The 14814-nt window shown below is 42.2% G+C and overlaps 1 protein-coding gene across 2 annotated transcripts in view; it reads right to left on the reverse strand.

The window, feature by feature from the left end:
* The window catches only part of TSG101 (tumor susceptibility 101), a 935600-nt gene that overhangs the window by 213526 nt on the left and 707260 nt on the right, over positions 1–14814 (reverse strand). For both annotated transcript variants that reach the window (XM_044059389.1, XM_044059390.1), the window contains one exon: positions 1072–1274. In XM_044059389.1, the coding sequence (XP_043915324.1) occupies positions 1072–1274 (203 nt within the window). The remainder of the gene's footprint in view (positions 1–1071; positions 1275–14814) is intronic.

Below are 14814 nucleotides of genomic sequence, written 5' to 3' on the forward strand. Positions count from 1 at the left end.
CCAGATTTGTAAATGTCCGATATGTAATTGAGTATCACTGTTACTCCTGTCTGGTTTGGGTTCATGGCCTCTTTACAGCACAGAAAGGAGAACATTTTCTATTTTTGGCAGGTATGTTTAATATACATTTTGCTTCCTAGCTTACAAAAATTCTTGAACCACCCATGATGGCTAATAAAAAAGCTGACAAACAAACAAACTAACTAGATAAACACAAAGAAAAGTCCAATCGACTCTGGCGACCACACTCAATTTAATAGGTTGAAGCGCTTTTCGTCTGCTACATGGCAAACTTCATCAGAACACATTAAAAAAGGAACACCAACTCTATTTAAGTAGAATAAACAACCCAAAAAGCAGGATAATTAATTAACCAATTAAGTCAGCTAAACCGCTTAAAGAAAAACAAAGGAAATCAAATTATACCTTTTAAGCTTATTTACTTTTACTTTTATATCATGTCAAACTAACTAATAACATTTTTAAATATGTTTTGTATATGTTTTGGTTGTATTTACTGGACACTTGTCTGGTCATATCTTGGATTCATTGTGTTACATTTTTGATTTCCTTTGTTTTTCTTTAAGAAGTTTAGCTGACTTAATTGGTTAATTGATTATCCTGCTTTTTGGGTTATTTATTCTATTTAAATAGAGTTGGTGTTCCTTTTTTAATGTGTTCTGATGAAGTCTGCCTTGTAGCAGACGAAAAGCGCTTCAACCTATTAAATTGAGTGTGGTCACCAGAGTCGATTGGACTTTTCTTTGTGTTTATCACCCATGATGGCTGTTTGAATGCTGATCCCTCCAGGTAGAGCCATGCCCCACTGATAGGGAACAAATGGACCAACTGACTAGTAGGAGGCTAATGACTGACAAAAGAAATTATGGAAAGATGAGCAGGAAATAACTGCTGCAGAAACATGGAAGAGAAATCTTGCTGGAAAATGGTACATTGATCAAAAAACAAAGAATGACCTGTAATATTATTGCTTAACTTCAAGAAAAGCCTACAGATAACGTTTTAGCCCATAACAAAGATATTTACTTAAAATGTAAACATTTTACTTACTACTTCCTTTTCCAAGCGTGTAACCATGTCTTCCAGTTTTTGGTGGCCTTTCTTTAAGTCCTCCTCTGTTCTTTTCAAAGCATCAAGTTCAGCCTGGGCACGGTCCATTTCCTCCTTCATCCGCCATCTCAGTTTATCACTGACTGCTGAGATCAGTGATGCTCGAATAGTGTCTTCACCAATGGTTCCATCTCTTGTGGGACCTACATTATTATTTTAAAGTGGTTTACATAAATAAATTAATAATAAATACACAAGAATGAGTGCAGTAAGCATGAATTAATTACAAGATATACCATTCAGTTGTTTACTGTGGCTATTGAAACTCCAGCTTCACATTTTAAAGTTTTTCCAGTGTATAACCAAGTAACAAAACGATGCTTTGCAAAACATGTTAATGTATTGTTTCATCTTAATATAATGAAACATTTTTAATGTCAACTGAAAAAATCATTTAACAGGAAGGTAACAAAGAATCTATGAAATAGCAAGACCTACTGCATGAACTTAGTTCAAAACACAGTGACCTCTTAAAGAAAGAAAAGTTGTGTAAAATCTTACCATAACCATAGATGTTCTCTTTACTACTGCAGTATTCTTTACTTGAGGGATATCCCCACCAGAAGGCACCAGTCAGCCAGTATACAAAAGTCTTTTACCACTACAGGGTACATGGTATGTCTGAAGTAGGCCATAAAATGGATGTACAATGCCCCTGGAGGAAAGCCAGACTAAGGATATGAGTGGCCAACACATCAAGGAAAGACAAGAGACCAGTGGGGAAGGTGGAAGGGATAGAATACTACAGCAGTGGAGAGGACATCTTTGGTTATGGAAAGATTTTACACAACTTTTCTATGTCTTTCTGTTAACTTGCTGCAGTATTCTTTACTTGAGGGAAAATACCAAAGCTCAAGAGGGAAGGGAGGAGGAAGGAGCAACGGAACTCTCTATGAAGCCATGTAAAATGTCTTTAGTAAAACTGGTTCTAGATCTGAAGATAGCATCCAGCTTGCAGAAGGTATGAACAGTAGACCAGGTGGCTGCTTCCAGGATGGCACTGTTATCCAGTCCTTTGAAGAATGCCTTGGATGAAGCCATGGCTCTGGTAGAATGGGATTTCACAGGTTCATCAAGATCCTGTCCATGGTGAGTGTAGCAAAAAGAGATAGTTTTAGAAATCCAAGAAGAGACAGTCTGCTTGGATGCAGGAAAATTAATGAAAAGCTGGTCAGATTTGTGGAAGGTTTTGTCTTGTCCAGGTAATATCTTTGTTGTCTATGAACATAGTTGTCTATGAACATCTAGGGAGTGCAGAATCGTCTCACTCTGATTTTTGTGGAGAGGGAAAGAAGGTCAGTAGTTAAACAGATTGGTTAAAGGATAGCTCATTAACTACCTTGGGCATAAAGGAAGGGCTAGTTCTCAATGATACCCTGTCCTTATGAAAGACCATGAAGGGGGGGAACAGCCATCAGGGCTTGGAGTTCAGACACCCTTCTAACTGAAGTCATAGCTACTAGCAGAGCAGTTTTCTATGAGCAATGTTTGAGAGAAGCTGAAGCAGCGGGTTCAAATGGGGGCAATTTCAACTTCTCTAGAACAAAATTAAGGTCCCAAGGAGGAGGAATAGGTTTCCTGGGAGGCCTAATGTGGAGGGCACCTTTAAGGAATTTTTTTACCTCAAACGTGGATGGTAGAGGGGAGATAAGGGCAGACAAGCAGAAATAGCTGACATATGAGCTTTAACTGATGAATAGGCCTGGCCAACCGAGAGCAGTTCATACAAATAGTTCAGAACCAGTGGTATTTCCAATGCCAGTGGGTCTTGGTTCTTAGAGAGACATCATAGTGAAAATCTTCTATTTGGAAACATAAGAGTTTCTAATGTTTTCTGGCCTCCAGCAAAACCCTGAGCACATCCTCAGAGAAAAAGTGCCTGAAGGGAATTAGAATCCTATAATCCACAGTGTCAGCTGTAGTGTTGGCAGATGTGGATGTACAAGGGATCCTCAGTTGTGTATGAGAAGGTCCACTCTGTGGGGTAACTTGTGGTGATGGCCCTTGGCTAACTGCAGGAGAAGGGGGAACCAATTCTGTCTTGGGCAAAAGGGAGTCACCAGCAAGATTTTTGGTTTATTCTGCCTGATTTTGAGCAGGACTTATAATATTAGAGGAAGGGGATGGAATGCATATAGGAACATCTCCTTCTATGAGAAGGAGAGGACTTGGCACTCTGGAACAGAATTTTGGAAGTTGTCTGTTCATGGGGGAGGCAAATATGTCTGTGTGTAGAGTACCATATTGGTGGACAATGTCCAGAGACACATCCCTGTGAAGCATCCAGTCATAGAATTGGGTCCAGGACCTGCTCAGGGAGTCTGCCACAAGATTCCTGTTGGATGGAATGTACATGGCCTGGATTGTCATGTTGTGTTGAGCCAGTAATTTCCACACTAGAACAGCCAGCCTGCACAGGAGGTAGGATCTGGGCCCCCCCTTGCTTATTCACATACTAGAGCAGTCATGTTATCTGTGAAAAGTTTGAGTGGGCCTGGGGGAAGAAGGGAATGGAAGGTTTGTAAGGCTAGGTGCAATGCTCACATCTCCCTTACTATGATGCATTCCCTTTTCTTTGAAGGGGACCAGCTTCCTTGAACTGTAAATTTGCCCAACGCCGCGCCCCAGCTAATGTCTGATGTGTCTGTATAAGCCCTTTGACTGGATCTAGAGGATGTAGAGGCAGTTCTGGATTTAGTTTTACCTGCTGGGTCCACCAGAGAAGTTTCCCCTTCAAGCATGGGATGAGGAGAATGAAGTATTCTAGTGGATGAGAGTGACATTGGAATTTCCTCATGAGTAGTCTTGCCAGGGGTACCATGGGGGTGGCTGAAGCCACAAGACCTAGTACCTTGAGGAATTCCCTGGCCATGATATGGTTTAATGGGAGGACATATAGAAAGAAGGCCTGAAGGTCCTCTGCCTTTTGGGGTGGCAGAGACACTCTCATTATTTCTGCTTGGATTTGTCAGCCCAGAAAAATGTGGTATTCAAATGGGGCGAGGGTTGACTTTCTGAAGTTTATTGAGAACCCTAGACTTCCCAAGAAGGTAATGGTCGTCTGTAGGTTCTGTTGAAGACCCCACGGATTTGGAGCCTGTAAGAGCAGACCACCCAGATATGGGAAAATCTGGATACCGAGAAGGTGGCAGTGAGCAATCACTGGAGCCAAACATTTTTAGAAAACTCTCAGGGCTGCAGAGAGGTCAAAGGGAAATGCAGAGAATTGAAAATACCAGGAACCACAGAAAAACGTAAAACTTACCTGTACCTGGGGTGAATGGGGATGTGAAGATAGGCATCTTTTATGTCTAGAAAGGCCATGAATCATTGTTGGAGAAGCAGAGGAAAAAGGGTTTTACAGAGTTAGCATTCTGAAGGCGGGAACCTTTAAGAAGGTGTTGAGATGAGATAAGTCTAAGATTAGCCTCCAGAGGTTATCCTTTCTGGGCACTAGAAACATTCTTGAAAAAATACTTTTCCCTCTGAAGGTATAGGAAACTCATTTGAATGGAGCCTTGTTGCCAAAATCTGAGAGGAGATCTGTGAAAAGATGAAGTTGTTCTCTGGGTGGTTGTGGAATGCCCCGAAAGGTGGGAGTGGAGTGCCAAACCATAAAATATCCTTTACTGATTATGGAACAGACCTAACTGTCGTGGGTAATGGTTTGCCATATCTTGAGAGCATTTGGAAGGTGGAGGGAGAGAGGGAACATTTGCAGGGTAGTCGCATACTCCCTGCTCTGTCCGGAAAAGGCTGTTTTTGTTGAGGTGGTGCCTGAGGAGTTAGTCCTCTGAGGTCTCTTACGTCCTCTAGAAGATTTGCTTTGTTGGTGCTGAGAATCGCTGTGAACAAAGACAGGCTTAAAGAGAAAATTCCTATGGAATCTGGGCACTGGAGAAACTAAAAGGTGTTTTAACTCTGAGTTCCCTAGACTTTTCTTGTAGGGTTTTGAAAAGTGAAGCTGCAGCTTGCCCAAGCAAGGCTGTATTGTCCAGAGGGGCATCCATTAATTTGGATTTGAAATAGTCCTGCAGTGGCTGATGTCTAACCCAAGAGAATCTTCTGGTGGAAGCTGCCCTAGCATAAGTCTCAGCAGCATCATAGCTTCATTTGATGGCGTGTCTTTGCACTTGGAAAGAAGCTCCTAAAAGACTCAGGGCTACGTTTCTCCCCTCAGAATCTGGGAGGTCTGAGATAGTAGAAGTGGCTTGAGACATAAGGTCTAGGGAGTATTTGGTCATATGTGTAAGATAGTTGATAGCTCTGAAAGCCAAAGTAGCTAAAGTGTATGCCTTTTTCCTTAGCCTTTCAAGGGTTCTACTCTCCATGTCCAATGGGAATAGGGAAGTAGAAGGGAGCATCCGAGAAGGCTTGTCAGTAACAACAGAGATGACTGTTGGGTCTACAGCTGGGCACCTAAAAGAAAATTGAAAGTCCTCACAGACTGGCTTTTTGGAAATTGGAGCCTGACAGTCAGAGTTCTGGGATGAATGGTGGAATGCATCCAAAAAGGCTGGTTGTACTAGTGGCACTGCAGAAGAGCTGGAGAGGTCCACTTGCAGGAGTTGATAACTTTTTTGGACATCTGAAATTTGGGAATAATTCCACTTAAAATGTACACGCATTTTCAGGTTGGTCTCCCCGAAGGACATTTCCTTCATGGGAAAGACTGCACCCACTGACTCCTCCTCAGGGGAGATGTATTCCTGATGAGAGGGGATTTGAGTAGTGTAGTCTAAAGATTCTTCTTCATCAGAAGAGTCTGGGTCCCTAGCCCTTTTTTGGGAAAGAGGTTGTGGTGGGGGTAGGCTGTAGGAGCCTCATTAGCAGTGGCAATGTGCTTTGTCTTTTGTTTTTTCTTCACTGGAGAGACTATCTTATGTAATGTCGGGGGTCAGGATGAAGGCCTGAGTTTGAAGGTTTCAGGCTGAAGTGGTGTGGTGACGGACGTTTGTGATAAACCCCTAGGCTTTTCAATGCATTCTAGCCTCAGTTACCCCTCGACATCCAGATCGGACGTCTGTTCTCCTCTAGAGATGTGCTCGCGGCAGAAGTCAAGTCAACCTCAGAAGTGGGTTCGGCCTGTGACTCCTTGCTTGGAATCAGATGTGCCTCTGGGTCGACAAGCACCTCAGAAAATATGCCTGATGGCACAGGAAGGTGTAGGCCAAGGTTTTTTGGCCTTCTGCTTTGATGGCTCAGCTTCGGGCCTAGAGGAACCCTCCAAGTGCTTAATTAACACTAAGTCGCTATTTTTCCAGATATAAAGCTAGTGACGAAAGCCTACTTCTAAGGGTCTTAGGAATGAAGAACAGGCAAATACTGCACAACTTATGGTTGTGGTTAGGGCCTAGGCAAACACAGAGACTGCGTATGGCTGTCCTTATCTGGAATTTGTCTTGCACACTGGCACTTGCCCGTCCTAGATGACATAAATTAATATCAGGAAAAAAGAAAATTCCCCAACAGGGCACTTATTTGAAAGCAGAAGAAAGAATTGCTGGAAGCTGTGTGACTGACGGTCAGAGCTGGCATTCTGATTGGCAGCAGAAAAATTCTGAGGATGGTATGTGCAAATGTCAGTTTTATGGCCTATGTCTGACTGCAGCCCACATCAGATGCATCGCATACCCTATAGTGGTAAAAGACTTTTGATTACTGGCCGACATCGGGTGCCTTCTGGTGGGGATATCCCTCAAGTAAAGAATACTGGAGCAAGTGAATAGCAGGACATTTATTTGTAACAGGATACTATTTACCATAACAACACTCTTCTGCCCACCTGTGGTGAGTGTCAATATCAGATTTGTAGACCATGAAGATAATGTTGTAAAAGAATACTATTTCTTCTTTTATTTGTCCCCAATCTGCAGTACATCTGAAAAAATACTTGTCCTCTATCTGACCTGCAAACAACTAAGTATTTTAAATACAAAACAGCAATCTACTTAAAATTACACTACTTACCTTGAAATTGATGCTTCTTGTACTTATCGACAATTCATTTATTCCAAAGGCAAGCTTATCACCTGTAAAGCATTTACCCAGTTTCATCAAGTGCTCTACCTTTCACAAATACAAAATGCAGTCACATGAATAGCCTTGTCTTCCTTATTTAGCTAATGATATCATATCGTTCAGTACTCCAGGTGAACTCTAGGCAACTATCCTTGTTGCTGAAACATCACTCTAGTAAAGCAAGGAAACGAAAGTTATGTACTTACACAACAATAGTTGTGTTAAGTACAATCTGTGTTGTCTCATTTTCATCTGGTTCAACTTTTGGGTTGTAGGATCCGACCTCAGTGCCTCCTTCCAGAATCCGAGAATCCAAGACCCTGACTCCTCCCTTACCCACAATTCCTTCCTCCTGCCTAAAATACCTCAGATCAAGTTTGCTGACCATTTCTAATCAGAGAAAAATATCTTGACAAGAATAAAAACTCCTTTCAAATAAAATAACTTATTAAGAATGGCTTGGTAATGTGACTTTAAGCAGACAGGGTCTTGGCTAAGCCCTGTCCAAGTACCAGAAGTTGGCAGACGGTAATTTGGAAAGGATGTTGAACCAGATGAGAGAGATAACATATATTTATTGTTCTTGTAAGTACATAACTTTCATATCTGATGTCTATTTTCATCCAGTTCAACATTTTGGACAAATTCCCAAGGTACCTTATGTGACCTGGGTGGTATCAAAGAAGGATATTCCTCAAAATGGTAGATCCAAAGGATGCACAAGCTCTAGATTGCACATCCAATTTATAATGAAATATAAATGTTTGAACCATTGGCAAAGTTGCCGCTGCACAAATGTCATCAATAGGAACTCTCTTCATGAATTTTGTAGAGGCAACCATTGCTCTAGAATGAGCTTTTGATTTCAAGTGTAGAGACAAATCTCGAGTTTTATATACAAAAGAAATGTATTCATTCATTTGCATTTGTTTACCAGGATGATCCACTGGGCCATAGTTTGCCCATTTTCAGTGGAGGCCCAGGGAGAAAAACTCTATGCTAAAATGCACAATACATACAATATACAAAATGCAGTCTGACAGCCACTTAAAACAGTGTAACCTTTGACAACTAGTTTCCTAATTTTACTTTGGAAGAGGTGACAAAACAGTAGACCTGATTTTCTAATATCTTTGGCATGGTGCAAGTAGAATCTAATCTGTCTGTGAACATCTAATGTATATAGTATATATTCTCCTTTGTTGAGAGTAATTGGGGGAAAAAGACTGGCAAATCAATGGATTGATTCAAATTTGATTCAGATTTTTGGGAGAATGGTACAATTTGTTCTCGGTGACACCCATCTTTATGGAAAATGATAAAAGGTGTCTTGCGTGAGAATGCTTGTAATTCAGAAATTCGTTAAATGGATATAAAGGCAATCAGGACAACAATTTTCCAAGAAAGATAATTAAGAGGTCTGGAAAACTTGTAGAAGTACAACAAATCCAGCTGATTAGACCAAAAATATTATTTTATTAACCAAGGTTAACAGCTTTCATCCCACAGCATTAACCTTGGTTAATAAAGTAATATTTTGGTCCAATCTGCCAGATTTGTTGTATTATACAAGTCTTCCAGTTGTTTGGTTCTCTAGCTGGTCAAATAATTAAGAGGTCTGCCAATGCTGCAGGCTTAAAGGGTTTCTGAGTCAATGACAGAAGTAAAAATATGATACCCCCTCAAGGAACTAGGTTCTAAATTGGAGGCCTAAGTAAAAAAGGTTCCTTTGAGGAAATCTTTAGATATCCTAAGAGAAGCAATGGAAGAGTCATTATGACCTATATGAATATCTGAAATAGCAGCCATTTGAACTTTTAAGGTAGAAAAACTAGAACTTGGTGAGAAAGTTCTGAAAGAAACTCCAGTACTGATGGAAGGGGGGTCTCAGTCCTTTTGATAATGCCCAAATAGAACCATTTACGTTTATAAGTCTTTTTGGATGATTGTTTTTGAGACGAAGAAATCATCTGAACTACTGGAGAAGACAGTCTGACATCTCTGGCCATTGTTAATACTGGAGACACCATGTGGTTAACTTTAGGGCTTGTAGATCTGGTAGAGGCATTCTGGATGGGTGACTCAGAAGACTTGGAATGGAATCCAACACCCAGGGCAGGTATAGCAAATGAGGCCAAAGAAAGGGCAACCAAACCTACTAGGGCCAGAACAGGACAATGAGGATCACTTTGGTCTTGCACCTTGTGGCTTTCTGTATGAATTTTGTCGAGACAGGTACTGTGGGAATGCACAGAGGAAATGCAGGGACCAAGTGGGAACTAGAGCATCTCTCAGTGACTGTCCCTTTGGAAGGATGAGGGTAAAGTAAATGTTGCACTTGTTCAGATAGGAGGCAAAGAGGTTGCAGTAAGGAGTAAGGTTGCCCCATTTTCTGAAAATTTCTGCGGCCACTGTATGTTTGAGAGGTCACTTGTGAGATAATAGACCTGCTCAATCTGTCCACTAGGACATTTGGCATTGCCGGAATGTGCACTGCTAACAGAAAACAATAGGAAGACATTGCCCATTGCCAGACTCGCATGGCCTCAAAGCAAAGTGGATATGATCACATTCCCCCTTGTTTGTTGATGTACCATACTACTAATATATTGGCCGTTTGAATGGAAATCACACCTTGGGTAGGTAGTCCTGGAAGCCTGCAATGCTAGGAGGACTGCTGTCATCTCCAAGACATTAATGTGAAGTTCGGCTCTGTAGGTGACCATGTTCCTTGAACAGTCTTCCACTTAAAATGCCCCCTTAACACAACCCTAGAAGGGAAGCGTCCATGATTACTGTGGCCTGGAGGATTGGTGGATCCCTCTGCAACTGATGGAAAGGTTATCCATCACATTATATGATTCTGGATACTTGAGTGAGATGGATTCTGGCATGGAGGGGATGAAAACTCTGACCACTAAACAAAAAGAGTAAATTGTAACACTCTCATATGGTAGTCACTAGTGTTATTAAAGTGATGGTAGAAGTCATCAGACTTAATAGATGAAAACTCAATCTTACTTGTGGATGAGGGATGCTGAACTACCTGAAAAGTCACCAGCCTTAATGACAGTACTCTTGCTGTGGGAAGTTTGGCAGTTTGTTAAATTGTATTGATCTCACATCTTATGAATTGTATTTGCTGAGCAGGGGGCAGTTCGCTCTTTGCATGACTGATAGTTGTCCTTAAATGATGTGAAAGATGGAGAAGAAAAGCTTGGTGTTGTAGCAGGAGATCCCTGGAGGTAGCAGTTAGGAGCCAATTATTTAGATATGGGAAGACTTGGATCCCCTGCAGTTGTAGGCGAGCTGCTACCACTGCCATAATCTTGGTGAACACCTGGGGGACTGTCGTACGATAAAATGGCAGTGTTCTCAGTTGGTAATGATGGGCTCCCGGCTGGAAATCTCCTGGATTGCCTTAGAATCTTTATATGGCTGTAGGCATCTTGGAGATCTACACAGCCCATCCAATCATTCTGTCTCAAGAGAGGTAATACAGACTGTACCATGACCTTGTGGAACTTTGTCTATTCGACAGACTGATTGAGGTGGCTGAGGTCCAATACTGGCCTGTGGTCACCTGTCTTCTTTGGAACTAAAAAGAAGTTAGAATATACTCAAGATTCTAACTGGTCTGGGGGTAAACCTGTCGGAAGACTTTTTTTTCTAGAAACTTCTGTTGCTGCAGATCCCATCTGATTAGGTGGAATATTGGGAGTCTAAATCTTTTTCTTTGATGGATGCAAAAAGGGTATGGTACAGCATCTGGTGACTATCCTTAACATCCATTAATCAGAAATAATGATTTGCCAGGCTTGTGGGTACAAGGTTAAGCACCCCCTGACTGCCTCCAGAGTGCAGCAGTCAGCTAACCCTTCAGTGGTGCTGGTAGGGCTTCTAGGTAAAGGGAACACAGAAACCCTGATTCTGTAGTCCACCTCTGCCTCTGGGGTAACATCCATTCAGGTTTCCTCCCCCTTGCCTTGGGGGGGGGGGTATATTTCCAAGAGTGTCATGGTGAAAATCCTGATATTTCCTGAACCACATTTTCTTATCTCTCCTTTAATTCTTGGAATAGGACCTTTGTGGAGTGGAGAAACAGATTCATATGGCAGACAATGTTTTACCATCTTGTTCACTCTTAGTATGCATCTCTTTAACCTTGGGTCCAAACAGTGTGGAACTATTGAAAGGTGCATTAATAAAGGATGTCTTGAAGTTTTCAGAGAAACTGCATAGCCGCATCTGGGCATGGTGACTCATGGCAATGTCTGTACCAGCTGCTCTTGCTGGGCCATATGCTGCACTGGATAGTAAATACATGGCTACATTAGATGTAGACTGTAGGACAGACATTTGGATGTACACTGTTTTTTAGGATACTCTAGCGCAAATTACCTGAAAGAGACTTGGACAGTCCCTTGATGAGGTCCCTCTGGAAACACGTTAAGTGAGCAAGGTAATTCAGCCTCCTGGAGCATAAGTCTGTTTCCCTAATCTGTCCAAAGTCCTTGATTCTCTGTTAGGAGAATGGACACATGAACCCTCCTCCAAAAGTTCTTTATTGGTAGCTGTTCCTACCACCATGTCATCTACTGGGGTGTCCTTTTGACCAGTGCTTCCTATCTTTTGGGGCTGCTAGAATTCTGTTTTTTTTTGTTTGTTTTTTTAAAAGAATTGGCTTTGCAACATTAGGGTATCAGGGTCCTTCCACTCCCTCTGTGCCATAAAATCTATAAGTGTGTTTGGAGGGGGTTCCGCAAAGGATGTAGATGAGCCACACCTAAAAGCTTTGAGGAACACAGACTCATCGAGAGAAGGAGCATCAGTAGACAATCTCTCCTTCTGCTTCATCAATTCCAGGATGTCCCCAAAAGTGACATTTTCCAGAAGGGATATGGGGGATCCTTCTTCCACATCCAAATCCATGTCCTCAGTGACTGACTCAGAACAGCAATCTATGTGCTTCCGTTTACAATCTGTTTCCTTAGAACATGTCTCTGGGGTTCTGGTGGAGACAGATCAGAAACGGACTGGAAGCTCAAGTGCTGAGTTGTCTCGAAACCTATGGCTGACAATCCTCCTGACTGAAGAGACTGTCACCAACAAAAACATTTTTCACATCAAGAACTTAAGACAGGTTGTGGTAGCAGGCAGTTATAAGAATGCCAAGGTTAGTTTCTTGAAATTAGAAGTTATATACTTACCATAACTTGGCATCTGTGCTGCCCATTTTCATTCTTCCTCACAAATGGGTCTTGGATCCAAATTTTGATGTCCTCCCTCTACCCATAATGTTCTATCCCATCCTTAACTTCTCAGATGAAGTTTGCTGCCTTACTCCTCACTGTGTTACTGAAACAGAGCCACCACAAGAAAAAAAGACTGAGGCTCAAACCAAGAACATGAAGGTTCCAATACCATCCAAAGATCCTTCTAGGAGTGACAGGGCCTAGGGATGGCTGGGAGGGAAGGTGAGGATGAATGAAAGTGGACAACACAGATGCCAAGTTATGTTAAGTACATAACTTCTAAATCCGATATCCTTTTCATTCTTCCTCACAAATGGGTCGAGTCCCCAACTGCATAGCTCTCAGGAGGCCCTTAAAGCAGGACATGCTGGAGCACTTTCAAATCAAAGGAAAGCTCTACTTCTGGAAAAAATGTCTAGTTTGTGATGTGTAACAAAAGTATGCCTTTGATCAAGTGGCTGCAGTGCAAACATTATCAATGTAAGCTCTAGACAAAAAAGCAGATGAAGTAGCCACAGATCTGGTGAAGTGAGCTCTAGGTGGTCAAGGTAATTCTAATCCTTTTTTGAGAATAAATCATTGAAATGCAATCTATAATCCATTTGGCCAGAGTAATGTTAGAAACTGACTGACCCAAGTGATCAGAGGCAAAAGACAAACAGCTGGTCAGACTTCTGAACTGTTTTGTTCTATGAAGATAAAAATGCAACTGTCTATGCACGTCAAGAAGGTGAAGCATGTATTCACCTTTATTTGTAAAGTTTGGAAAGAACACCAGTAACTGTATCAACTAGTTAATGTTAGTCTCTGTTACCACTTTTGGAGGAAAAGACATGCTGGTCCATAAAGACACCATGTCCTTATGAAATATAACGCAAGAAGGATTAGCCAATAGGGCTTGAGGCTCAGAAGTTCTTTTTGCTGAAGTGGATAGCTACTAAAAAGATAGTTTTCCAAGAAAGAAACTTTATATCGCATTTGTCCGCTGGTTCAAAGGGTTTCGGAGTTAAACTCTGAAGGACCACAGTAAGCTCCCAAGGAGGAGAGGGATCCTTTACCGGGGGTGGGGGTCCAAGAAGGAAGATTCTCTTCATGAAGGCTTTACATAACCTGAACAAGGTCAAAGAGAAGGATTTGTCTCCAGTGTGGACATTGGAAATGGCTGCCAACTGAAGTTTAATAGTAGAAAAGCTAGCCCTTTCTTTAAAAAGAGTAGTGAGAAAAAGAAGAATGGCCATAGTAGGTGCTGAAAAGGGGTTAATACTTTGAATTGAAGCTCAAACAGAAAAGCTTTTCCATCTGCATCTGTAGACTTTTTTGATGGAGGCCTTCTGAGAGGCCAAAATAATGTCACAAGCTGGGGAAGCAAGCCTGGACTGTCCAACTATTACTGCAAGTGGAGAAACCATGCGGTTAGCTTGAGGGTGTGGAGATTGGGATGTTGAATTCCCAATGGGTAAGAAAGGAGATCCTGAGTGGTTTCCAGTATCCACGGAGGATATTTCAAGTGAGACCACAGGAAGGGGAACCATAGTTGTCGAGGCCAGAAGAACACAATGAGGGGGGATCAGAGTGAAGTACTTGCTACCCTTGTTGTTGAGGGGTGAGGCAAATGAGTTACAGCAAGGCTGGCCCCAGTGGCTGAAGATCATGTCTGCTACCGATGGATTGATAGACCACTCATTGGGGATCAGAATGAAACTGCTGAGTCTGTCTGCTGGTGCGTTGGTTTTCCAAGGTGTGTGTTGCAATGAGAAAGCGGTCTGAAGAGATCACCCATTCCCAAACCCTCATGGCCTCTCTGCACAGTGGGTAGGAATGGGTTCCTCCTTGTTTGTTGATGTACCAAACTAATGATATGTCGTCTGTGCGAAATGCATTAGTCCCCACAGGGAAAACGTCCTGAAAGTTTTGCACTCCTAGGAGGATTGCACTCATCTCCAAGACGTCAATATGCAACTTGGTCTCTGAGGAGGACCATGTGCCTTGGCCCATCTTTCCCAGGAAATGCCCCCCCACACACACACAGTTGGGAAGCATCCATGGTCACAGTGGCGTCTGGGGGAGGAAGGGAGAGTTGCCTGCTCAGAAAGAGGTCAATGGACTGGATCCACCAGTGAACATGACGCTTACAGACTGGAGTGAGTCTTATGGGAAAGGATAGGGTCTGGTAAAGAATGGATCACTGAACCACCAAGGTCCATTGAAGGATTCTCTTAAAGAATCTTGCTAGAGAGACTAGAAGGATGGCAGCTGACAGAGCCTGTAGCACTAGTTTTACTGGAGGGGATGGATGAGATAGTAATGCCCATACTTGATCTTTCAATGTGATGCGATGAAGAGGTAGGGATGTCACATGAGTCGTAGTATTCAGTTGAGTTCTTATAAATTCCAGAGTTTGTATGGG

The sequence above is a fragment of the Protopterus annectens genome, chromosome 17.part0, assembly GCF_019279795.1.
Source record: "Protopterus annectens isolate FY-2018-M chromosome 17.part0, PAN1.0, whole genome shotgun sequence".
In the NCBI taxonomy this organism is placed as follows: Eukaryota; Metazoa; Chordata; order Ceratodontiformes; family Protopteridae; genus Protopterus; species Protopterus annectens.